General features: G+C 48.9%; 1 protein-coding gene across 1 annotated transcript in view; it reads right to left on the bottom strand.

Moving 5' to 3' along the window:
* hal (histidine ammonia-lyase) overlaps positions 1-25,265 on the bottom strand; it is a 46,138-nt gene that overhangs the window by 20,086 nt on the left and 787 nt on the right. Inside the window, exons 3-13 of the mRNA XM_078235175.1 lie at positions 24,399-24,426; positions 20,244-20,318; positions 20,019-20,091; positions 19,735-19,801; positions 17,290-17,327; positions 17,076-17,201; positions 12,371-12,510; positions 8,999-9,046; positions 2,445-2,592; positions 674-769; positions 518-576 (exon numbers count right to left, since the gene is read on the bottom strand). Of these exons, the coding sequence (XP_078091301.1) occupies positions 518-576; positions 674-769; positions 2,445-2,592; positions 8,999-9,046; positions 12,371-12,510; positions 17,076-17,201; positions 17,290-17,327; positions 19,735-19,801; positions 20,019-20,091; positions 20,244-20,318; positions 24,399-24,426 (898 nt within the window). The remainder of the gene's footprint in view (positions 1-517; positions 577-673; positions 770-2,444; positions 2,593-8,998; positions 9,047-12,370; positions 12,511-17,075; positions 17,202-17,289; positions 17,328-19,734; positions 19,802-20,018; positions 20,092-20,243; positions 20,319-24,398; positions 24,427-25,265) is intronic.

The raw sequence follows: 25,265 nt of genomic DNA, 5'->3' as shown, positions 1-25,265 counted from the left end.
ATAACCTTTGACTCCCTGTTAGTCAAGAATCTATCTACCGCTGCCTGAAAAATATTCACTGACCCTGCCTCCGCCTCTCTCTGGGGAAGAGAATTCCAAGACTCTCAGCCAACTCTCAGAAAGAAAAATAATTCACCCTATCTCCATCTAAATGGGACATCCCTCAGTTTTAAACTGTGACCCTTCGTTCTAGTCAATGCTCATTGCTGTTTGTGAGTTCACACTTGCGAACTGTCTGTCGGGTTTCACACATATCACAACAGTGATTACACAAAGGTATTTCACTGGATGTAAGCAGCTTTGGAACATCCTGAGGTTGTGAAAAGCGTTATAGGGATGGAAAACTTACTATTGGACAGCAGAAACAGGATTACAGTCAGGTTATCCACAGCATTACAGTACACGCTATCCAGTTGATTGGGGTTTTGATCTGTCAATAATTGGTGTTTGTGGCTGTAGCCTAGTCAGAACGGAGTCTGTCACTGTCAGGTTCCAGAGAGGTGTTGGAAGTGCCTACCTGTGGGCAGCAGCGTAGGGTGTAGGCATCCTGAACACGGTCACAGAACCTGTGGCTCTCTGTGAAAGGAGCACAGCGTTACAGAAATGCCGAGGCAAAATCTCCTGAAGCGCATCAAGATCGGCAGCAATGACCCTGTACCGAGGAAGGGCTTACCTGCTATTTCCGAGGGATGATGATCAGAACCCAGCAGTGATCTAAATCGAAAGGCTACCTCCACCTGGCCAGGATGAGGCCGCAATGCGTGAATGTCTAAACACAGGGATAACAGCAGGACTAGTACCAGAAATAATCATAATCCTACTCATTGGCTAGTTTCATTTCTTCATAGCTCCTCTGCCTTTATAATGCTGCAAAGTACATGGACCATGTTGCTGTCTTTGCAAACCTTGGCAAAAAAATCAGTGTTGTAATAAGGGGTTGGAATGGAGGCCACTTTTCTCAGATATGTGCAAACAGATCAAACTGAAGTTCAGTATTTATTTAAAGGAATGGGGTAGTGTGAGATTCACAATGGCTGAAGATAGTTGTGTGGTGAGGGGCCTGTGTGCAGTGGGCCTGTATTTGTTGAAGGGTCTGGGTGGGGGGGTCTAGGTGAAGGGGTCGGGGTGAGGGCTCTGGGTGAGGGGCATGTGTGAGGGGCCTGGGTGAGGGGTCTGGGTGAGGGGCCTGGTTGGTGGGAGCTGGTTGATGGGGCCTGAGTGGGGGGACCCTGGGTGGGGGGGTTTGGATGGGGGGGTCTGGGTGGGGGGGAGGTGGGGGGGTCCGGGTGGGGGCTCCCGGGTAGGGGTCGTCCGGGTGGGGGTTGTCCGGGTGGGGGTCGTCCGGGTGGGGGTGGTCTGGGTGGGGGGGTCTGGGTGGGGGGGGGGGTCTGGATGGGGTGTCTGGGTGAAGGGTCAGGGTGAGGGGTCTGGGTGAGGGGTCGGCGTGAGGGGTTGGGGTGAGGGGTCTGGGTGGGGGGTCCAGGTGAGGGGTCTGGGTGAGGGGTTTGGGTGAGGGATCTGGGTGAGGGATCTGGGTGAGGGGAGTGTGTGAGGGGTGCGCATGGGGGGTCTGGGTGTGGTCTGGGTGGGGGGTCTGTGTGGGGGGTCTGTGTGGGGGGTCTGTGTGGGGGGTCTGGGTGGGGGGGTCCGGGTGGGGGGGGTCCGGGTGGGGGGGTCCGGGTGGGGGGTCTGGATCGGGGGTCAGGGTGGGGGGGCTGGGTGGGGGGTCTGGGTGAGGGGTCTGGGTGGGGGATCTGGGTGTGTGTCTGGGTGGGGGGTCTGGGTGAGGGGTCTGGGTGGGGGGTCTGGGTGGGGGGTCTGGGTGAGGAGTCTGGGTGGGGGGTCTGGGTGGGGGGTCTGGGTGGGTGGTCTGGGTGAGGAGTCTGGGTGGGGGGTCTGGGTGGGGGGTCTGGGTGGGGGGTCTGGGTGAGGGGTCTGGGTGGGGGATCTGGGTGGGGGATCTGGGTGAGGGGTCTGGGTGGGGGATCTGGGTGGGCGGTCTGGGTGGGGGGTCTGGTTGAGGGCCGTGTGTGAGGGGCGTGTATGGGGGGTCTGGGTGGGGGGTCTGGGTGGGGGGTCTGGGTGGGGGGTCTGGGTGGGGGGTCTGGGTGGCTGTGCTGTGATATTAATGAGTTTGTTGTGGAATGGGGTCTAATTGAATCTTTTTTAAATTCAGTCTGTGATGTGGGTGTGAGTGGTGAAGCCAGGGTTTATTGCCGATATCTAAGTCCTGTACCATGGAAGAATAGGTAATCTCATTGTTTCATTCATCCAAAACATCTGTAGTAAATAAATGCTTGATTGAAGATTAATTGTAATTGTTAATAGAATAAGTTGGAATATGGATGGTGGAGAAGGTTATCTCTGTGTGTGTACACTGTCTAATCCAATCAGTCAAAAACTCACCGCAGTTGAGTGTGTACTAGCCCCCAGTAAACACTCACCACTGTCAAAGGCTCTGGTTGTGCCTTTCAGAACCTCCAGTGTAAGAGCTGCTATAATATCTGCCTGTCGGGCAATCGCTGTGGCTCTCTCCACTGCCTCTGCGCCCAGCGATGTGATCATCTGAGTGCCATTGATCAGAGCCAGACCCTGTGTGATCAAACACAACACACGATACACTAATATCACACACACACCATCACTGGGGAATGCAGTTCAGCTATAGGACCACACCAAGAAAAAACCGGAAGGAGAACATTCAGAATTGTCTGTTTTCAGAACTGACTAAACAAGCAGGGAAAGTGAGTACAAAGGATCACAATGAATCATCTTGGTGCTGATGATCCAGTCCCCTGGGCCAGAGTTAATGACCCCATCCCCTGGGCCAGTGTTGATGACCCCGTCCTTTGGGCCAGTGTTGATGACTCCAACCTCTGGGCCAGTGTTGGTGACCCCGTTCCCTGGGCCAGAGTTAATGACCCCATCCCCTGGCCCCAGTGCTGACAACCCTGTCCTCTGGGCCAGTGTTGATGACCCCGTTCCCTGGGCCAGAGTTAATGACCCCATCCCCTGGCCCCAGTGTTAATGACCCTGTCCCCTGGCCCCAGTGCTGATGACCCCGTCCTCTGGGCCAATGTTGATGATCTTGTCAAAGGCTCTGATATTAGGCAGGAATGTGGTGGATCTCTGGGTGTCTCTCTCACAAGGTGTTCAAGGTCTCAGCAGCCAGAGGGGCTGCCAGCAGTCTGATGGGAGCTGGAGCTTTTCCAGAGCTTGAGGGTGAGGCCAGAGGAGCAGCCCCATGTTTGGAGCCCATTATCAGGGTCTGGAGAGGGGGACGCACAGTCACTGTGCCAGGCTCAGACATCCTTGCTTATTCATTCAGGGATCCAGCACTCCCAGTACTATTCGCCGTAACTCTTCTCTCCAGTTACAACTAGACTTTGGTAACACTTGTCCATGAAGGCAGATGTCACCCCCTTCTGCCTCCCCACTCCGATCACTGAAATTTCTCCCCAATAAAGAGGCTGATTGAGCTGGAGGTAAATCAGAAATTACTCGGGAGGCTGATGAATTTGAATATTAATGACCACAGCACTAAGGAAACCAGGTGGATTTGGAGATCAACAGGATCGAGTTAAATGGTGCAACAGACCAGAGGCTGAATGGCCTCCGATTGGTCACATGTTCCACTGAAGAGAAATCTGATTTTTAAAAAATTCATTTGTGGGACACGGGCGTCGCTGGCTGGCCAGCATTTATTGCCCAGCCCTAGTTGCCCGCGGGCAGTTGACAGTTAACCACATTGCTGTGGCTCTGGAGTCACATGTAGGCCAGACCAAGTAAGGACGGCAGATTTCCTTCCTGAAAGGACATTGGTGAACCTGATGGGTTTTTCCAACAATCGACAATGGTTTCATGGTCATCAGTAGATTCTTAATTCCAGATGTTCTTTTTTGTTGAATTCAAATTCCACCATCTACCGTGGCAGGATTCGAATCCGGGTCCCCAGAGAATTAGCTGAGTTCCTGGATTAATAATCTAGTGATAATACCACTCGTCCATCGCCTCCCCTATTGGGAGGATGTTAAAGGTTTAAGGATTCACAATCATACGGGCGGCACGGTAGCACAGTGGTTAGCACTGCTGTCTCACAACTCCAGGGACCTGGGTTCGATTCCCGGCTTGGGTCACTGTCTGTGTGTAGTTTGCACATTCTCCCCGTGTCTGCGTGGGTTTCCTCCGGGTGCTCCAGTTTCCTCCCACAGTCCAAAGATGTGCGGGTTAGGTAAATTGGCCATGCTAAATTGCCCCTTAGTGTCCCAGGATGCGTAGGTTTGAGCGATTAGCAGAGTAAATATGTGGAATTACAGGAATAGGGCCTGGGTGGGATTGTTGTCAGTGCAGACTCGCTGGGCCGAATGGCCTCCTTCTGCACTGTAGGATTTCTATGTTTCATACTCTGGCCTAAAATCATTATAAAAATTATTTCGCAGGGTGTGGTCATATCTGGCTAGGCCAGCATTTAGTGCCCATACCTCATTGCCCCTTGAGGTGGTGGTGGTGAACTGCCTTCTTGAACCGCTGCAGTCCATGTGGTGTAGGTACACCCACAGTGCAGTTAGTGAGGGAGTTCCAGGATTTTGACCCAGCAACAGTGAAGGAACAGCGATATATTTCCAAGTCAGGGGAGGTGCCAGGAGACTTGAGAACCGTAAACATTAAGCCCTTGTTTCAAAAGGTTTGCAAGGATAAGCCTAACAATTACAAACCAGTCAACTTAACTTCATTGGCAGGGAAGCTTCCAGAAACAATTATTCGGGATTGAATCAATAAACACACGGAAATTAATTCAGAAGGGCCAGCATGGATTTAAGAGAAAATCATGTTTAACTAACCCGCTAGACTATTTTGTAGTGCAGGAAGGTCGATGAGGGTAATGCTGTTGATGTGGTGTACCTGGACTTTCAGAAGGCATTCGATACAGTGCCACACAACAGACTTGTGAAAAAAGCTAGAGCTCATGGAATAAAAGGGACAGTGGGAATGAGGACACAGAATTGGCTGAGCAACAGGGAGCAGAGAGTAATGGTTAAGGGTTATTTTTTGGCTGGAGGAGGGTCTGTAGTGGATTTCTCCAGGGGTCGGTATTGGGATCCTTGCTTTTCCTGATGTACATGAATGATCTGGACCTTGGTGCGCAAGGGAGAATTTCAAAACCTGCGGCTGACACTAAACCTGTAAATATTGTGATCTGTGAACAGGAAAGTGTAAAACTTCAAAACAACAGCCAAGTTAGTGGATTGGGCAGATAGGTGGCAGAAAGGGGGCACTGCCCACTGGCACAATGGCAGTACCAGCCTGGCAGTGCCAACTCTAGAGTTGCATTGGGGGGATGGGTGCCCTGATACTTATTGGAGGGATTATTGCCCAGATTCTTGTTAGGGTGGGGGTGGAGAGAGTGCTCTGAGGTTTGGTGAGGGGTAAGGGGGTCCTCTGTGTCTGTGGGGGTGTGTGCGGAGGGTGGGGGGAGTTAATTGTAGATGCTAATTGGCGCACTCTTTAAAGATGGTGTCCCGATTGCTGTGGGCACTGCCTTACTGACTCCGTCAGGCTTCACCCCACCAGAGTGACGCTGCAAACAGCACCCCCAGATTCTCTGCACATCGAATGCCAGAACATCTGGAGAGAAAACTTGTCCGTGAGGATGAGAGATACACACAGGTTTTCAGCCTGAAACTGACACTCTGACAAATCGTGGGAAGATTCCACCCACTGGGTCTGGAATGTTCTGCCTGCAAGTGTGGCAGAGGCAGTTTCAAGACGGTATTAGATGATTATTTGAATAGAAACAATGTGCAGGGCGGCGGGGAGAAGCTCCCTGTGGAATTGAACCCGTGTCCCCACATCGATTGGACAGTTCTCCCAATTTTGGCACAAGCCCCCAAACGTTTGTAAGAAGGGTCCTCAGTAAGCTCACAATTTTCCTTGTTTCATTAAACTCTTGCTCCAGATTGTATGTGATTTTCACTGTACAATGAGGCCCTCAGTGTGTCTCTCTCTCTCTCTCTCTCTCTCTCTCTCGAGTCAATGGTTTACAGTGACAGCCTTCAACTGGAGGCAATATTTATACAACACTGAGGTCAACGTGGTTTAACCAGCAATTTAGCAACAGGTGATCGCTGAGGATGTGTTTGTCCAGGATGTCCTGGCCTCGTTAAAGATGGTGTGTGAAAGACACTCAGTAGTGGCCAGGTAGAGCTCTGCAGTTGGAAGTGTGGGGGTAAGGGAGAGAGTCTGACCCAATATTGACCCCTCTCTCAAATCCCAGGCAGTCACAGTGCTCCCAAAGAGCCCCAGTGTCCACGAGGGGAACGGGGAGATAACCACACAGTCTTTATAGAACAATGCATGCGCCTCCCCAGACTGCGCAGTGACTGACTGGGTTAGAGAGACAGGGCCTTACATTGCTACACACACTCTTCCCCTCAAGCCACAGCAAAGGGTAGAAGAGGGAGAAAGACGTATCAACGCTTGCAACCCCTTCCCCACCCCCCACAAACCCCTATCAACAGCATCAGGGTGAAGAGAGTGGGAGCTGCTGGAAGCTATGACATCAGTAATGTTTCCCAGTATTGAGGAACGGGGAAATGGGAACAGCCTCAATTCACTGGAACAATCTCACCGAGGCTAATCTCCTATCACCAAGACCTTTATTTACACGGTGAATACAACACCGTTTCTGCAGCTTCCGGACACAGGCCGACCCAGGAGCCCACTCGAGGAGACACAGCTGCTTTTAAACCCACACTGCCCCTTCCCCATAGTGCAAGCCTCCTCCCACTCAATAGGGGATCTTGTAAACCACGTGGCCAATAGCACAATCAACTGATGATCCGCTGTCACCATCATAACATTTACCCAATTCTTCAGTACTGAGGGAGTGCCGCACTGTCAGAGGGTCAGTACTGAGAGAGTGCCGCACTGTCAGAGGGTCAGTGCTGAGGGAGTGCCGCACTGTCAGAGGGTCAGTACTGAGGGAGTGCTGCACTGTCAGAGGGTCAGTACTGAGAGAGTGCCGCACTGTCAGAGGGTCAGTACTGAGGGAGTGCCGCACTGTCAGAGGGTCAGTACTGAGGGAGTGCTGCACTGTCAGAGGGTCAGTACTGAGGGAGTGCTGCACTGTCAGAGGGTCAGTACTGAGGGAGTGCTGCACTGTCAGAGGGTCAGTACTGAGGGAGTGCTGCACTGTCAGAGGGTCAGTACTGAGGGAGCGCTGCACTGTCAGAGGGTCAGTACTGAGGGAGTGCTGCACTGTCAGAGGGTCAGTACTGAGGGAGTACCGCACTGTCAGAGGGTCAGTACTGAGGGAGTGCCGCACTGTCAGAGGGTCAGTGCTGAGGGAGTACCGCACTGTCAGAGGGTCAGTGCTGAGGGAGTGCCGCACTGTCAGAGGGTCAGTACTGAGGGAGTGCTGCACTGTCAGAGGGTCAGTGCTGAGGGAGTGCCGCACTGTCAGAGGGTCAGTGCTGAGGGAGTGCCGCACTGTCAGAGGGTCAGTACTGAGGGAGTGCTGCACTGTCAGAGGGTCAGTGCTGAGGGAGTGCCGCACTGTCAGAGGGTCAGTGCTGAGGGAGTGCCGCACTGTCAGAGGGTCGGTACTGAGGGAGTGCCGCACTGTCAGAGGGTCAGTACCGAGGGAGTGCCGCACTGTCAGAGGGTCAGTACTGAGGGAGTGCTGCACTGTCAGAGGGTCAGTACTGAGGGAGTACCGCACTGTCAGAGGGTCAGTACTGAGGCAGTGCCGCACTGTCAGAGGGTCAGCACTGAGGGAGTACCGCACTGTCAGAGGGTCAGTACTGAGGTAGTGCCGCACTGTCAGAGGGTCAGTACTGAGGCAGTGCCGCACTGTCGGAGGGTCAGTACTGAGGGAGTGCCACACTGTCAGAGGGTCAGTACTGAGAGAGTGCCGCACTGTCAGAGGGTCAGTACTGAGGCAGTGCTGCACTGTCGGAGGGTCAGTACTGAGGGAGTGCTGCACTGTCAGAGGGTCAGTGCTGAGGGAGCACCGCACTGTCAGAGGGTCAGTACTGAGGGAGTGCTGCACTGTCAGAGGGTCAGTACTGAGGGAGTGCTGCACTGTCAGAGGGTCAGTGCTGAGGGAGCACCGCACTGTCAGAGGGTCAGTACTGAGGGAGTGCTGCACTGTCAGAGGGTCAGTACTGAGGGAGTGCCGCACTGTCAGAGGGGCAGCGCTGAGAGAGTGCCGCACTGTCAGAGGGGCAGTGCTGAGAGAGTGCCGCACTGTCAGAGGGGCAGTGCTGAGGAACTGCCACACTGTTGGAGGTGGGGCCTATCGGATGAAATGTTAAAGCCAGACTCTGTTCTGTGCTCTCATGAGAATGTTAAATATACCATGGGCCAGATTGAAGAGGAGGAGCAGAGATTTTCCTCCATGAGCTGGCACATACTCATTCCTCAATCAACATCACTTTCAGAAAATTATCTGGTCATTTTCGTATTTCCGTTAGTGGGATCTTGCTGTGTGCTTACTGGGTTTCTATGTTGCGACAGTGACTACTGTGACATTAGGGTGTTCAGTGCTGCAAGGATTAGTGTGGGATTGGGAAAGAGTTTCAGACACGTTATGATGTACAGAGTTACAGGGGAGCAGTTGAGTTGTGGTGAATCTGGTTGAAATTAGCATGAAGCTAGCACCTAGTCAGGACTATACCCTGTATATAGTTACGTGTTATTAATAAACAGTTAATGTTTAAGTGTACACGCCTCTAGACCTCTTCATCAGACAATATACAAGCCGACATGATGTCACCTTACAACAACCAAACTTGAAAAATACTTAATTGCTGTAAAGTGCTTTGAGATGTCCTGAGGTTGTGAAATCGGTGCTATATAAATGCAAATTCTTTCTTTAAACCACCCGGAGCTGACCAGACAAGACTACTTGACGACTTAAACATACAGATGCTTCTTCCCAAAAATAATGGCAGTTAGAGAAAGAAAGATTGGCTGGAAATAGAAAATCTGAAATTACCTCCTTTGGTTTTAGTGAAACAGGTTTCAATCCATGAGCTTGTAAAACCTAAAGAGAAGATGTTTCATTATTGCACAAGATATTTCCAACTGGGAGCTTAAACAGAACACAGTTCAAAAATTCTGGCCTTGAGGATTTTGTCCCAATATGCTGTTATTGTGTTGAATTCAGTACAAAATGCTTTAAATCCATCACAAAGACAAACCCGTGGCAAATACAGGTTCGATTCAGACTGAGTGTTTGTCTAGAAGGGGATGTGTCCCGTATAAATCAGCTCCTGAAGATGAAAACATTCCGGTGAGATGGAATAGTTTCATTGACTCAAGCCCAGCTCAGTTACCAAGGAGACTAATCTAAGAGGGCCGCAGCTGGTTTGATTACCTGCTCCTGCTCAATTAGTGAAGAACTATCAGGAATGTCACAGGCCGGATTTTCCTTCAGGAATGTCACAGGCCGGATTTTCCTTCAGGAATGTCACAGGCCGGATTTTCCTTCAGGAATGTCACAGGCCGGATTTTCTTTCGAGACTGACAGTGAAGGAATTTCCAAGTCAGGATGGCGAAACTCAGAAACACAGAAAATAGAAGTAGGAATAGACCATTCAGCCCCTTGAACCTGCTCCACCATTCAACATGATCATGGTTGGTCTTTTATCTCCCCACACTCCAGCGCCCTCCCCACACTCCAGCGCCCTCCCCAAACTCCAGCGCCCTCCCCACACTCCAGCGCCCTCCCCACACTCCAGCGCCCTCCCCACACTCCAGCGCCCTCCCCACACTCCAGCGCCCTCCCCACACTCCAGCGCCCTCCCCACACTCCAGCGCCCTCCCCACACTCCAGCGCCCTCCCCACACTCCAGCGCCCTCCCCACACTCCAGCGCCCTCCCCACACTCCAGCGCCCTCCCCACACTCCAGCGCTCTCCCCACACTCCAGCGCCCTCCCCACACTCCAGCGCTCTCCCCACACTCCAGTGCCCTCCCCATACTCCAACGCTCTCCCCATAGCCCTTAACACCTTTGGTGTCGAAATCCAGTGACTTGAGGTAAGCGTCCAGGTGGTGGTGTTCCCATGTGTCTGATGCCCATGTCCTTCCAAATGGTAGAGGCCACGGGATTGGAAGGTGCTGCTTAAGGAACCTTGGTGAGTTCCTGCAGTGCATCTTGTAGATGGTACACACAGCTGCTACTGTTCATCAGTAATGGAGTGGGTGAATGTTTAGCGTGCTGCTTTGCCCTGGATGGTTTCAAGTTTCTTGTCTTGTTAGAGGTACACGTCTTCAGATAAGTGGAGAGTATTCCATCGCACTCCAGATCTGTGCTTGTAGATGGTGGGCAGGCTTTGGGGATTCCGTAGTGAGGGTATTTATATGGCTAGTTCAGTTCCTGGTCAATGATAGCACGCAGGAAGATAATGACTGGGAATTCAGTGATGGCAATGCCATTAAATGTCAAGGGGCGATGGTTAGATTCTCTCGTGTTGGAGAGGATCATTGCTTGCCTGCCCAAGCCTGGATATTGTCCAGGTGTTGCTGCATTTCGATGTGAATTGCTTCAGTACCTGAGGAGTCGTGGATGGTGCTGAACGTTGTGCGATCATCAGGGAACATCCCCACTTCTGACCTTATGGCAGAAGGAAGGTCATTGATGAAGCAGCTGAAGATTGTTCAGCCCAGAACACTACCCTGAGGGACTCCTGCAGTGATGTCTTGGGCTAAATGGTCACAAAGAACCACAAGCATCTTCCTATGTACCAGGTAAAACTCCAGCTAGCAGAGAGTTTGCCCCCTGATACCCATTGATTCCAGTTTGGCTAGGGCTCCTTGATGCCACACTCAGTCGAATGCGGCCTTGATGTCAAAGGCAGTCACTCTCACCTCACCTCTGGAATTCAGCTCTTTTGTCCATGTTTGAACCAAGGCTGTAATGAGGTCAGGAGTTGAGTGACCCTGGCGAAACCCAAACTGGACGTCACTGAGCAGGATATTGCTGAGCAGGTGCTGCTTGATAGCACTGTTGATGACCCCTTCCATCACTTTCCTGATGATTGAGAGTAGACTATTGGGCAGTAATTGGCCGGGTTGGATTTGTCCTGCTTTTTGTGTATAGGACATACCTTGGCAATTTTCCACATTGTTGGGTAGATGCCAGTGTTATAACTGTACTGGGAGAGCTTGGCTAGGGGAGCGGCAAGTTCTGGAGCACAAGTCTTCAGTACTATTGCCGGAATGTTATCAGGGCCCATTGCCTTTGCAGTATCCAGTGCCTCCAACAGTTTCTTGATCTCACGTGGAGTGAATCGAATTGGCTGGAGACTGGCATCTGAGATGCTGGGGACCACTGGAGGAGGCAGAGATAGATCATCCACTCGGCACTTCTGGCTGAAGATTGCTGTGAATGCTTCAGCCTTATCTTTAGCACTGATGTGCTCGGCTCCTCCATCATTGAGGATGGGGATATTGGTGGAGCCTCCTCCTCCAGTGAGTTGTTTAATTGTCCACCACCATTCTCGACTGGATGTGGAAGGACTGCAGAGCTTAGATCTGATCCGTTGGTTGTGGGATTCTTTAGCTGTCTATCACTTGCTGTTTCTGCAGTAGTGCTGTGGTATAGATTCACCAAGCTGGAGTTGTCCTGTGGTATAGATTCACCAAGCTGGAGTTGTCCTGTGGTATAGATTCACCAAGCTGGAGTTGTCCTGTGGTATAGATTCACCAAGCTGGAGTTGTCCTGTGGTGTAGATTCACCAAGCTGGAGTTGTCCTGTGGTGTAGATTCACCAAGCTGGAGTTGTCCTGTGGTGTAGATTCACCAAGCTGGAGTTGTCCTGTGGTGTAGATTCACCAAGCTGGAGTTGTCCTGTGGTGTAGATTCACCAAGCTGGAGTTGTCCTGTGGTGTAGATTCACCAAGCTGGAGTTGTCCTGTGGTGTAGATTCACCAAGCTGGAGTTGTCCTGTGGTGTAGATTCACCAAGCTGGAGTTGTCCTGTGGTGTAGATTCACCAAGCTGGAGTTGTCCTGTGGTGTAGATTCACCAAGCTGGAGTTGTCCTGTGGTGTAGATTCACCAAGCTGGAGTTGTCCTGTGGTGTAGATTCACCAAGCTGGAGTTGTCCTGTGGTGTAGATTCACCAAGCTGGAGTTGTCCTGTGGTGTAGATTCACCAAGCTGGAGTTGTCCTGTGGTGTTGCTGTTCCTCTGTGTGAAGCACTTTGACCTTTGCAGGATATGATTTTCATTTCCTGTTGTACAGAGTGAGGACCATCAAACTGGAACCATTCAGGCAGTGTAACCTATACATCAGGTCCGAGTGTCATTAAACCAATTGTCAACCAGATCTACAATTTAACTTAAAGAAAGAACCAGGGAACTCACATATTTAGCATCAGCCCAGCCACTTCTTGGTGACCACATTTTGCCTTCACCCATCAGTCCCAGTGCAAGGTGAGCCAGGGGAGCGAGATCCCCACTGGCCCCGACTGTCCCCTTCTCTGGGACGTAGGAGAGACAGGAAGCTACAGGAGTCAGAAGATGTCAGTTTTAAAAAGATTGCATGATCACATTGACCCAGTAAGCACATTTATCCAATTACTTTTAAAAATAAAGGACAATCCTTTCAATCAAGGCCACAGATGATACAAAATTTCTTTTAATTTGTTCTTGGGCTGTGGGTGTTACTGGAAGACCAACAATCAATACCTGGAAAATGGCGCAATGTGCCCAGGGTGAAGTCATGGACCTTTTCCAGGTGCAAAGTGACCCTCACAACCCCAAAGCACACCTGAAGCAAGGGGGTCTCAGCTGCAGATTTAGCTCTTGGTGAGGCCACAGCCGAACAGGCAGCACCGTGAGGATCCTCCAAGAAAAGGCCTCAGAGGCTGAGTGCCTGCCTCACCAGGAGAAGCTCTCAGGTCAGCCTCAGGAGGGGAGGATGGATATGGCTGAGGGACAGACTGAGAGAAAACATCTCCCCCAGTTTCACATTTAAATCTTCCTAACCTACCAACAACTGGCATCTTTCAGCTAGAGACCTCAACAAACATTAGGACAGTTGTTCACACATTCAGCCCATCGAATCTGTGCTCTTTCCATGAGAAATCCAGTCAATTCCACACTCAGTGTGGTGGAGACAGATTCACACAGCGAGTGGTTAGAATCTGGAATGCACTGTCTGAGAGTGTGGGGGAGACAGATTCATACAGTGTGTGGTTAGGATCTGGGATGCACTGTCTGAGAGTGTGGTGGAGACAGATTCACACAGTGTGTGGTTAGGGGTTGGAATGTACTGTCTGAGAGTGTGGTGGAGACAGATTCACACAGTGTGTGGTTAGGATCTGGAATGTACTGTCTGAGAGTATGGAAGAGACAGATTCACACAGCGAGTGGTTAGTATCTGGAATGCACTGTCTGAGAGTGTGGAAGAGACAGATTCACACAGTGAGTGGTTAGGGGCTGGAATGCACTGTCTGAGAGTGTGGTGGAGACAGATTCACACAGATTCACAGCGAGTGGTTAGGGTTTGGAATGCACTGTCTGAGAGTGTGGTGGAGACAGATTCACACAGCGAGTGGTTAGGATCTGGAATGCAGTGTCTGAGAGTGTGGGGGAGACAGATTCACACAGATTCACAGCGAGTGGTTAGGGTTTGGAATGCACTGTCTGAGAGTGTGGAAGAGATAGATTCACACAGCGAGTGGTTAGGATCTAGAATGCACTGTCTGAGAGTGTGGTGGAGACAGATTCACACAGCGAGTGGTTAGGATCTGGAATGCACTGTCTGAGAGTGTGGTGGAGACAGATTCACACAGCGAGTGGTTAGCTTCTGGAATGTACTGTCTGAGAGTGTGGTGGAGACAGATTCACACAGCGAGTGGTTAGGATCTGGAATGTACTGTCTGAGAGTGTGGTGGAGACAGATTCACACAGTGAGTGGTTAGGATCTGGAATGCAGTGTCTGAGAGTGTGGAAGAGACAGATTCACACAGCGAGCGATTAGGGTTTGGAATGCACTGTCTGGGAGTGTTGGGGAGACAGATCCACACAGCGAGTGGTTGGGATCTGGAATGCAGTGTCTGAGAGTGTGGTGGAGACAGATTCACACTGCGAGTGGTTAGAATCTGGAATACACTGTCGGCGAATGTGGTACAGACCGATTTACACAGCGAGTGGTTAGGATCTGGAATGCACTGTCGGCGAATGTGGTACAGACCGATTTACACAGCGAGTGGTTAGGATCTGGAATGCACTGTCTGAGAGTGTGGTGGAGACAGATTCACACAGTGAGTGGTTAGAAACATAGAAAACATAGAAACCCTACAGTGCAGAAGGAGGCCATTCGGCCCATCGAGTCTGCACCGACCACAATCCCACCCAGGCCCTACCCCCACATATTTACCCGCTAATCCCACTAACCTACGCATCTCAGAATTCTAAGGGGCAATTTTTAACCTGGCCAATCAACCTAACCCGCACATCTTTGGACTGTGGGAGGAAACCGGAGCACCCGGAGGAAACCCACGCAGACACGAGGAGAATGTGCAAACTCCACACAGACAGTGACCCGAGCCGGGAATCGAACCTGGGACCCTGGAGCTGTGAAGCAGCAGTGCTAACCACTGTGCTACCGTGCCGGTAGGGGCTGAGATTGGACAAAGTCCAGTAGGGGCTGGAATGCACTGTCTGACAGTGTGGGGGAGACAGATTCACACAGATTCACAGCGAGTGGTTAGGGTTTGGAATGCACTGTCTGAGAGTGTGGTGGAGACAGATTCACACAGCGAGTGGTTAGGATCTGGAATGCACTGTCTGAGAGTGTGGTGGAGACAGATTCACACAGATTCACAGCGAGTGGTTAGGGTTTGGAATGCACTGTCTGAAAGTGTGGTGGAGACAGATTCACAGAGTGAGTGGTTAGGATCTGGAATGCAGTGTCTGTGAGTGTGGGGGAGACAGATTCACACAGATTCACAGCGAGTGGTTAGGGTTTGGAATGCACTGTCTGAGAGTGTGGAAGAGATAGATTCACACAGCGAGTGGTTAGGATCTGGAATGCAGTGTCTGTGAGTGTGGAAGAGATAGATTCACACAGTGAGTGGTTAGGATCTGGAATGCACTGTCTGAGAGTGTGGTGGAGACAGATTCACACAGTGAGTGACTCGTATCTGGAATGCACTGTCTGAGAGTGTGGTGGAGACAGATTAAAAAGCGTATTTCAAATAGAGACTGGATAAACCCCCGAAGAGACACAAATTGCAGGGCTCCAGTGCAAAGGCAGAGGAGTGGAATTAGCTGCTTCTCCATTGAATCAACAAGGGCATCATGGGTCAAATGGCCTTCTTCTGTGCTGTAACTATTCTCTGATTCTATGAAGTCAGTGTGGATTTTAATTTGCGGGGGGGGGGGGGGGGGTGTGCTGAGCATGAGGAGTTCTATACCTCGCCCCATCTCTTGTGTTTCCCTCACTGATTGTAATTGATGAGTCTACTTACCAACATCCAGTACTGAATGAGCAACTAAAACTAGCCACTAACTGCACCCCTCTGCCTGCTCACTGTCTTAGACTAAACCAGACTTCTCGCAACTGTGGTGTTATATTTGACCGCGAGATGAGCTTGCGAACACACTATCACTGAGGCTGCCCGTTTCCACCTCCAGATCACCGCCACTTTGACCAATCTCAGCTCATCAGCTGCTGAAACCCTCACCCATGTCTTTGCTACCTCAGATGTGACAATTCTAAGGCATTGCTTTGTCATCCTCTGTAAATCTGAGGTCATTTCTGTTCCAGCTGCCTGAGCTCTAACTTCTCATTCCGCCATCGCTCCTGTGCTCACTGCCCTAACATGTTAACATTCCCATCCTTGTTTCCAGATCAATCCTCCCGACCTCTGTAACCTCCAACAGCTCTACCACCCTCCCCAATAACTCGGTTTCTCCTGATGTGACTCCATGTCAAGGTTCGTTTGCTCACAGCCTGTGAAGCATTGTAGGATACGTTAATACAAGAAGATTTGAATATCGCTGCAAAAAAAGACGTACTGTTGAAGCTTTTTCTTTTGCACTCATCTGGACAATCTGCAAGAATGCCAATAATAAAGGGAACAATTTACAACCACGAGAGTGCTGATTGGTTGGCAAGCGTTGACTGTGATTGGTAGGGGTGTTGCCATGGAGAACAGTTAAGTGCCAAACTTCTGTTCAAATTGAAACCAGGCAGACCAACTCTGATTGGTCACAGCATAACCATGAGGAGTGAATCAGGGAATGGCTGTCCCCAAGGTTTTGTTTTGTTGATAAATGTGCAAGGTGTGGATATGCTCCTTCTGTTTGTCATGACCCTGTGTGTGGATATATGTAGCTTCTGGCATGTGTAAGCGAGCTATACTACCAGCCCAACCAATAATCTTAAATGGACTTTCAGTGTAATTCTTAGCACAATCAGGATTATTTAGCAAGTGCAGTCCAATCACTGAATCCCAACTACTGTTGGACACTAGTCTAAAGCGGAAATTTTACATTTGAGACATGCCAGCTGAGGACAGCTGAGTGGGACGTGGGGCTTGTCACATGTGGGGTGCAGACAGATGTTTCTGTGGCCAAAGACATGGCTCCAGGAATGGTGTGTTGCCTCTCTAGTGCCAGGGTCAGGGATGCCACTGAACAGCTGCAGGGCATCCTGAAAGAGAAGGGTGATGAGATGTTGTCGTACATGTTGGTACCAAGGATATGGGCAAAGTGAGGAATGAGGTTCTACAACAAGAATTCAGGGATCTGGGCAGTAGATTAAGAAGCAGGGCCTCAATGGTTGTAATCTCTTGTAGTCCTGTATTATGGTTAGAGTTTTGCAAGGACGGCCTGATTGGCTATGGCCAGTACTTTAAAGATAAAATACAATAAAGATTGTAACTAAATACAAGTTGATGCTGCCTTCAACCTCACAGTAAAAGCAGCGAAAACTCAAGCACAGCCCGAACATCAGAGCACTCCAGCCCATAACCTCAACCCACATTAATGAAAGCTAATTCTACAGTAGTTCTAATTAATTAATGCAATGATATATACTGGTAAAGACGTACATTACCATTAAATGCCTGGATCATTTGATTGAGGGTGTCTAAGGAAATCCCACTGTAACCCTTGGCAAGAACATTGATCCTCAGAGCTAGCAGCATCCGGGATCTCATTGGTGACAAGGGTTTACCGACACCTGGAGGGCAGACAGAGCGAGGGAGCAATGAAGCAAATAGATTCGAAAAGGAAATATTAAACATAATTTTCTGACAAATGGACCATACCGGCTGAATGGGAACGGACAAGGTTTTCCTGGAGTTCCCTGGATGGAGAGGAGAGGAAGAATTACACATCGGAGAAATAATTTTTATTAAATGATATTTATTTCCATTTTTGATTTTATGTATTATTGTCACATTTATTAGTATACAGTGAAAAATATTGTTTCTTGCACGCTACACAGACAAAACATACTGTTCATAGAGAAGGAAAGGAGAGAGTGCAGAATGTAGCATTACAGTCATAGCTAGGGTGTAGAGAAAGATCAACTTAATGCAAGGTAAGTCCATTCAAATGTCTGACAGCAGCAGGGAAGAGTCGGTTGGTACGTGACGTCAGACGTTTGCATCTTTTTCCCGACGGAAGAAAGTGGAAGAGAGAATGTCCGGGGTGTGTGGGGTCCTTAATTATGCTGGCTGCTTTGCCGAGGCAGCGGGAAGTGTAGACAGAGTCAATGGATGGGAGGCTGGTTTGCGTGATAGACTGAGCCACATTTACGACCCTTTGTAGTTCCTTGCGGTCTTGGGCAGAGCAGGAGCCATACCAAACTGTGATACAACCAGAAAGAATGCTTTCTATGGTGCAGCTGTAAAAGTTGGTGAGAGTCATAGCTGACATGCCAAATGTCCTTAGTCTTCTGAGAAAGTAGAGGTGTTGGTGGGCTTTTTTAACTATAGTGTCGGCATGCGGGGGCCAAAGACAGGTTGCAGGGTGGGGTGGAAAGTACTTTGTGGAATGGAGAGATTGTCTGACGAGGAAAGGTTGGAAAGACTGGGTTTGCATCCACTGGAGTTTAGAACAGTAAGAGATGATTTGATTGAAACCTTTAAGATCCGGAGGGATATTGACAGGGTGGATGTGGAGAGGATGTTTCCACTTGTGGGAGAATCTAGAACTAGGGGTCACTATTCAAAAATAAGGGGTCGCCCATTTAAGACAAAGATGAGGAGAATTTCTTTCTCTGAGAAAGTCGTGAGTCTTTGGAATTCTCTTCCTCAAAAGTCAGTGGAAGTAGAGCCTTGGAATATTTTTAAGGCAGTGCTGGATAGATTCTTGATCAACAAGGAGATGGAACATATTGGGAGTTGGCAGGAATGTGGGGTTGAGGTTAAAATCAGATCAGCCATGGCCTAATTGAATGGCAGAACAGGCTCAAGGGGCCAAATGGCCTCCTACTGCTTTTAATTTATGTGTTTGTATGTGCAAAATGCTTTCCCAAAATGCAGTGAGGCTCAGGGCCTGGTCCTGTTAATTGGGACTGATTCATGCTGAGATTAGGCTTCCTGTCACTGTTAAACACACAAGGGAAAACCATCACAACTCAGAACTCTGGTTCCCAGTGTATGTGGATACTGAGAGAGGGAAGGCCCAGAACAGGAAGAGGCCATTCAGCCCCTTGAGAAGGGAGCAGTGATAAACAACGTCCAGTTAGAACAGGCCCTAGGAGGAGCTAGTCTAGGAGAGAGAATTGCGCAAAGTCAAGACTATTGGATAAGGGAACATCAACACTCGACATTTCATGAACAAAGTCAATGGTGTAGCAGGGGGTTTTTCTTGGAAATATTCTCACTCGACCTCACTGGAAATGGGGCAGAAACCCTGTTTCGGGCTGTAGAATTTGAGCCCTTCATGAAAGTTTACGGAATAGGAACAGGAAACAATCCAAGAATTCCCAGCCTAAGAGTTTGAATGGTGACCATTAGAATGTCTCTGCAAAGCGGGGGGTACTTTAAACAAAATCACCAGGGGCTGGCATGGGATCGGGTGGTTAAACCCAGCCCAATGTTCGTCTGTAGTGGCTTCAGAACAAATAAAAGCAGGAAGATGAGAATTAAAGCCCACCCTGGCGGTTAGCGGACAAGTAGGTTAGGTTAAACGTCATAGAGTCTTACAGCAAAGAAAGAGGCCCTTCGGCCCATCGAGTCTGTTGAAAAGAAACACAGAGAACTAGACTCATAGAGGTTTACAGCATGGAAACGGGCCCTTCAGCCCAACTTGTCCATGCTGCCCTTTTTTTTTAACCACTAAGCTAGTCCCAATTGCCCATGTGTGTCTCATATCCCTCTATACCCACCTTACCCATGTAACTGTCCAAATGCTTTTTAAAAGACAAAATTGTACCCGCCTCCACTACTAGCTCTGGCAGCTCGTTCCAGACACTCACCACCTCTGTGTGGAAAAAATTGCCCCTCTGGATCCTTTTGTATCTCTTCCCTCTCACCTTAAACCTATGCCCTCTAGTTTTAGACTCCCTTACCTTTGGGAAAAGATATTGACTATCTAACTTATCTGTGCCCCTCATTATTTTATAGACCTCTATAAGATCAACCCTCAGCCTCCTACGCTTCAGGGAAAAAAGTCCCAGTCTATCCAACCTATCCAACTAGATCTATGTGAAGTACAGAAAATTACTGTGAGCCACCACCAAATCATTAACCAGCATAACTTACTTGAGCTTATTGTTTGGGATAACAGTGCGAGCAAATTTCCCAAAGCCTGTGGTTATTCCATATACAACTGAAAGAAGAATGAAATAATAAAATAATTTCCTTCCATTGTCTTGGACTTTGGAGTTCTGTTTGCACACAGTAAGGGGATATGGGAGGGATAAGAATCAAGTCAATCACAGAATCCAGGCAGAGATTTAAATTCATTGAAACTCATTTTGAACTTGCTGATGATGTTGGGTTTATTCATTGAGTTTCTTTGGAATGTCTTCCACTTTTCAATGTACCTTTATGTTCTTTCACAATGTTTTCCAGGAGTACCCTTGACTGTTTGATCTTTTCCTCTGCCTCGGCAGCCAGCTGGGGAGGAGAGAGGGAGAGAGGGAGGGGTGGGGCATGTGCGGGAATTGAGGTGGAGAGGACATGGTAAGGCACTGTCATTCAGCTGTTTGCTTGTATAGAACTCCAATTTTACTCAAGCAGCACTCAAGGTGTCTGAGAAATACACTCACCTTAATCTTGTAAAGTCCTCTTCCCAACCGAACTAGATCTTTGATTGTTAGATGGCTTCCATCTAAACAAATATACTGAGAGATTGTGTTTTCCTTTAGAATGTTTGATTAACATTGAGCAAAGTATAAATATAACCAGCACCTTTTCACACCGGGTTAATGTCAGCCTCGAGTTGGACACTTCCAATTTTAACTTCCCAATTCAGAATTGTATTTCTGCCCTGCTCAATATCTGGGTTCTAAGTCTTGCTTTTGAGCTCTCATTTAAATGTGAATAGATATTTGTCACCTATTAATATGAACAGATACGGAATGGACTATTTTAAAGGGCCGTTGGCTGTGTGATCGTGCAATCAGCCATAGTGATGTTACCACACCTGACGCGCAAATGATCATTTTACATCTTGGTAGTTTGCAATTTAGAAAAATGCATCTTTTAAAAGTTTAATGCAGTGAAACCTATTGCAGCAGGTTCTGTCTCTATTTACAAGAACAAGGTTGGACTAGACTCCAATGACGGGGCTGATGAGCAGGTTACACACAAGCTTTGGATGAGTTAAGACACGTTTTTTTCTCTAACTCAATCTCTGGAAGATTAGCTGTCACCTCCCATGTCCACCTGCTCGAGCTGAACCTCAATGTGAATCCCTTGCTCCTTCCACCCAATCCTAGGCCCAACAATCCCCAGCATTCTGTCACCATTACAGTCAATCTCCTCTTTGACCTGGTGTCCATTCATCTACTGTCCCTCACAAACATTGTTCACTCTCCTGGCTGATTGACACTGGCTTCCAGCCCCGAGCTGCACTGGATTTAATGTTTCCAGCTTCACTCTGTCTTGACAATACCTTCAGCCTCACATCTCCTTCCCACACCGATCCCTTCAAGGCACAATTCATGACATTCACTGGAATTCTTTTGACAAGCCTCTCGATTTCTCTCTCTACTTTTAGAAATTGTCCCAAAACCTACTTTTATGATGGATTTTGTCATCTTTCCTAAGTCCTCTGCAAAAACACACTGTCCCTCCCTTTATTGCTTGGATCTACTGCCCCCTTTCCACACAAAAGGCTCCATCTCTAATCTCCCTTTCCTTTCCTTTCCAAAGTCACCTCCCAAATCTGGACCCATTTCCTGCAACTCCCTGTTTGAATCCCTGCAGCTTTCCACATCTCCATATGACTGTAACACCTCTTACCAAAGTCACCAACTATATCCTGAGTGACTGTGAAAAAGGTAAACTATCCCTTCTCGGCCTCAGCCTTTGGCCAAACCATCCTCCTCCACCCCAATCCGCTGTCAGCCGGCTGGCTGGAATGCTCTCACCCAGTTCCAGTCTTATCTAAAGAATCGGAGCCAGAGTTTCACCTTCAACGGCTTCTCTTCCTGTGTCTGCACCATTACTGGTGCCCCCAGGGAACTATCCTAAGGTCCCCTCCCATTCCTCAGCTACATGCTGCCTCTCAGTGACATCATCCAAAAGCACAGTGTCAGTTTTCACATTTACACTTACGACACAGCGGCACGGTGGCACAATGGTTAACACCGCTGCCTCACAGTGCCAGGAACCCGGGTTCAATTCCTGGTTTGGGTCACTGTCTGTGTGGAGTTTGCGCGTTCTCCCTGTCTCTGCATGGGTTTCCTCCCACAGTCCAAAGACGTGTAGGTTAGGCAGACTAACCATGGTAAATGTGTGGGGTTATGGGGGGGTTGGGCCTGCTGTTTCGATGGGCCAGATGGCCTCTTTTTGCACTGTAGTGGTTCTGTGGACACCCAGTTGTACCTGACCACCGCGTCTCTCAGCTCTTCCACAGTTAAGCTATCAGACTGCTTATCCGACATTCAGTACTGGATGAGCAGAAACTTCCTCTGTTTAAATAGTGGGAAGACTGAAGCCATTGCCTTCTGCCCCCAACTCTAGACCCTCATCACCAACTCCATCCCTTTCCCTGGCATTGGTCAGAGTCTGAACCAGACTGGTTCAGACTCTGAGGTGATCACCCTGAGGTGATCTGCAGCCCGCTTAATCGCTAAGACCAATTATTTTCAACTCTGTATCGATGCCCAACTCTTTCCCCATCTCGGATACTCTACTGTTTAATTCCTCATGTGTGCCTTTCTTATCACTCGTCCTGATTATTCCAAAGCATAAATAAACACAGAAATTTCTGAAAGGATTCGGCCAGTCAGAGAGAAAGGCACAGGTTAGTGTTTCTGGTCAGTGACCTTTCATCAGAGTTGGAAGAAATTATTGATGTTAACAGGCTGTGGACAAGAGGGTGGGTGGGTCAAGGACAAAGGAAGGTCTGTGATAAGGGGACAGACTGGAGCGATTAAATAACAGAGGAGTTAGTCTTCCAGAGTCAAAGGGAACAGTAATGAGTGCGGCACGATGGCTCAGTGGTTAGCACTGCTGCCTCACAGCGCCAAGGATCTGGGTTCGATTCCCGGCTTGGGTCACTGTCTGTGTGGAGTTTGCATATTCTCCCCGTGTCTGCGTGGGTTTCCTCCGGGTGCTCCGGTTTCCTCCCACAGTCTGAAAGATGTGCTGGTTAGGTGCACTGGCCGTGCTAAATTCTCCCTCAGTGTACCCGAACAGGCACCGGAGTGTGGTGACTAAGGGATTTTCACAGTAACTTCATTACAGTGTTAATGTAAGCCTATTTGTGACACTAATAAGTAAACTTTAAAAGAAATAAAGATACAAGAGATGCGCCAGACGTTCCTGAAAGCAAAAAACGAAACAAGGGAAGAAAGGGAGAGAAAATGGAGCTGAGTTAACGGCTGGAACTATTGAACTCAATGTTGAGTCTGTAAGATGCCTAATCGAAAGTTGAGGCGGTGTTTCTCTAGCCTACACTGAGCTCCCGCGGAACAGTGCAGCAGGCCGAGGGCTGGGATGTCAGCGTCAGAACAAGGAGCAGTAACAGAGCAGCCGAAGCTCAGAGTCACGCTTACTGACTGAGTGAGGGAGTTCCCAGAGCAGTCTCCCTGATCCAGAGGAGGCCAGACTGTGAGCAGCGAATGCAGTAAATCAGATTGGGAGAAGTGCAAATAAATCATTGCTTTACCTGCAGGGTGGTGAGGAGGGAGGAGATAAAGAGGCAGGTGTTACACCTCCTGTGTTTACCTGGGCAGAGCGGTGGGAAAGGTTAGGGTGCTGAGGGTGAATGAGGATTGAAGCAGGGAATCATTGCAGGAATGTTGTAAGGATCCTGGCTGACCTTTCACATTCCACCATCTGTAAACTTAAAGGCCCCCAAAACCCTGCTGCCACGTCCTAACTCACATCAAGTCCCATTCACCCATGACCTCTGTGCTTGCTAACCTACACTGCTTCCTGGTTAATCAGTGAGTCAACTTCAAAATCCTTCCACAGCCTTGACCCTCCCTATCTCTCTGTAAATCCTCCAGCCCCCGAGATATCTGCAGCTCTCCAATTCCAGCACCTTCAGCATCCCTGCTCCACTGATGGTGGTGCTTCAAGCTACCAAGCACAAAACTCAAATTCCCCTCCTAGCTTTCTTTCACTCTAAGACCCTTTAAACCTTATATCTTTGGTCAACTGCCCTAACTCTCAATTTTAGTTTATTCATTCATGAGTTGTGAGTCTTGCTGGCTGGGGCAGCATTTATTGCCCATCCCTAATTGCCCTTGAAATTGGGTGCTTTGCTTGGCCACTTCAGAGGGCAGTTGAGAGTCAACCACATTGCTGTGGCTCTGGAGTCACATGTAGGCCAGACCAGGTAAGGACGGCAGATTTCCTTCCCTAAAGGACATTAGTGAACCAGATGGGTTTTTACAACAACTGATGATAGTTTTGTGGTAATTATTCCCATAACTCTTTTAAATTAATTGAATTGAAATCAGCAGTCACGGTGGGATTTGAACCCATGTCCTCAGAGCAGTACCTGGGTCTCTACATTAGTCCAGTGACATTGCCCACTACACCACTGTCTCCCTATTTGACATGGTGGATCCTGTTCAGCCAATTAAGCCAACTGATTTTTTTTCCAAGTCAGTTCCTCACACACATTCAAAGCCCCCAGAATCAAAGTTGAATTCTTTCGCATTTCCTGGCATTTTCTGGGCTGGTGAAAGGGTTACTCAAGAATCAAGCAGAGTGACTGAGAAGTGTGTTAGCCTCACGATTACCTCGTTTGGTTCGTGGTATCTGGTATATCTGCGTGAGTCACTGGTTAAGGCATTTCACCTTCATTTCCATCTTCTTTATAGCCTAAAGAATGGCAAATATTTATGTGAAATATTCTCCCCGCACTGCCAATGGTGCCACCTTTTGGAAGAGATGTTAAAGTGAGGTCTCAGTGAGGTCTGGCACCTTATGGAAGGAGCGCAGAGGGTTCTCCCCGGGGTCCTAGCCAATAGTTATCCCTCAATCCTGTAAATTGAGAGAGGTGGATACTCAGCCAGACCTCGGAGTCCTCGTGCATCAGTCGCTGAAAGTAAGCGCGCAGGTACAGCAGGCAGTGAAGAAGGCAAATGGAATGCTGGCCTTCATAGCGAGAGGATTTGAGTATAGGGATAGGGATGTTTTGCTGCAATTGTATAGAGTGTTGGTGAGGACACACTTGGAGTATTGTGTGCAGTTTTGGTGTCCTTATCTGAGGAAGGATGTCCTTGCTATAGAGGGAGTACAGCGAAGGTTTACCAGGCTGATTCTGGGAATGGCAGAACTGTCATATGAGGAGAGACTAAGTTGGTTTGGATTATATTCACTGGAGTTTAGAAGAGTGAGAGGGAATCTCGTAGAAACTTAAACTTATACAATTCTAACAGGGTTAGGCAGGGTAGATTCAGAAAGAATATTCCCAATGGTGGGGGAGTCCAGAACTAGGGGGTCACAGTTTGAGGATAAGGGGTAAACCTTTTAGAACTGAGGTGAGGAGAAATTTCTTCACCCAGAGAGTGGTGAATGTGTGGAATCCACTACCACAGAATGTTGTTGAGGTCAAAATATTGTCTGATTTCAAGAAGAAATTAGATATAGCTCTTGGGGCTAAA

This window comes from Mustelus asterias, chromosome 19 (assembly GCF_964213995.1).
Source record: "Mustelus asterias chromosome 19, sMusAst1.hap1.1, whole genome shotgun sequence".
In the NCBI taxonomy this organism is placed as follows: domain Eukaryota; kingdom Metazoa; phylum Chordata; class Chondrichthyes; order Carcharhiniformes; family Triakidae; genus Mustelus; species Mustelus asterias.
Note: the sequence above shows the minus strand (reverse complement) of the source record. Positions and strands in the feature narration are given on the sequence as shown.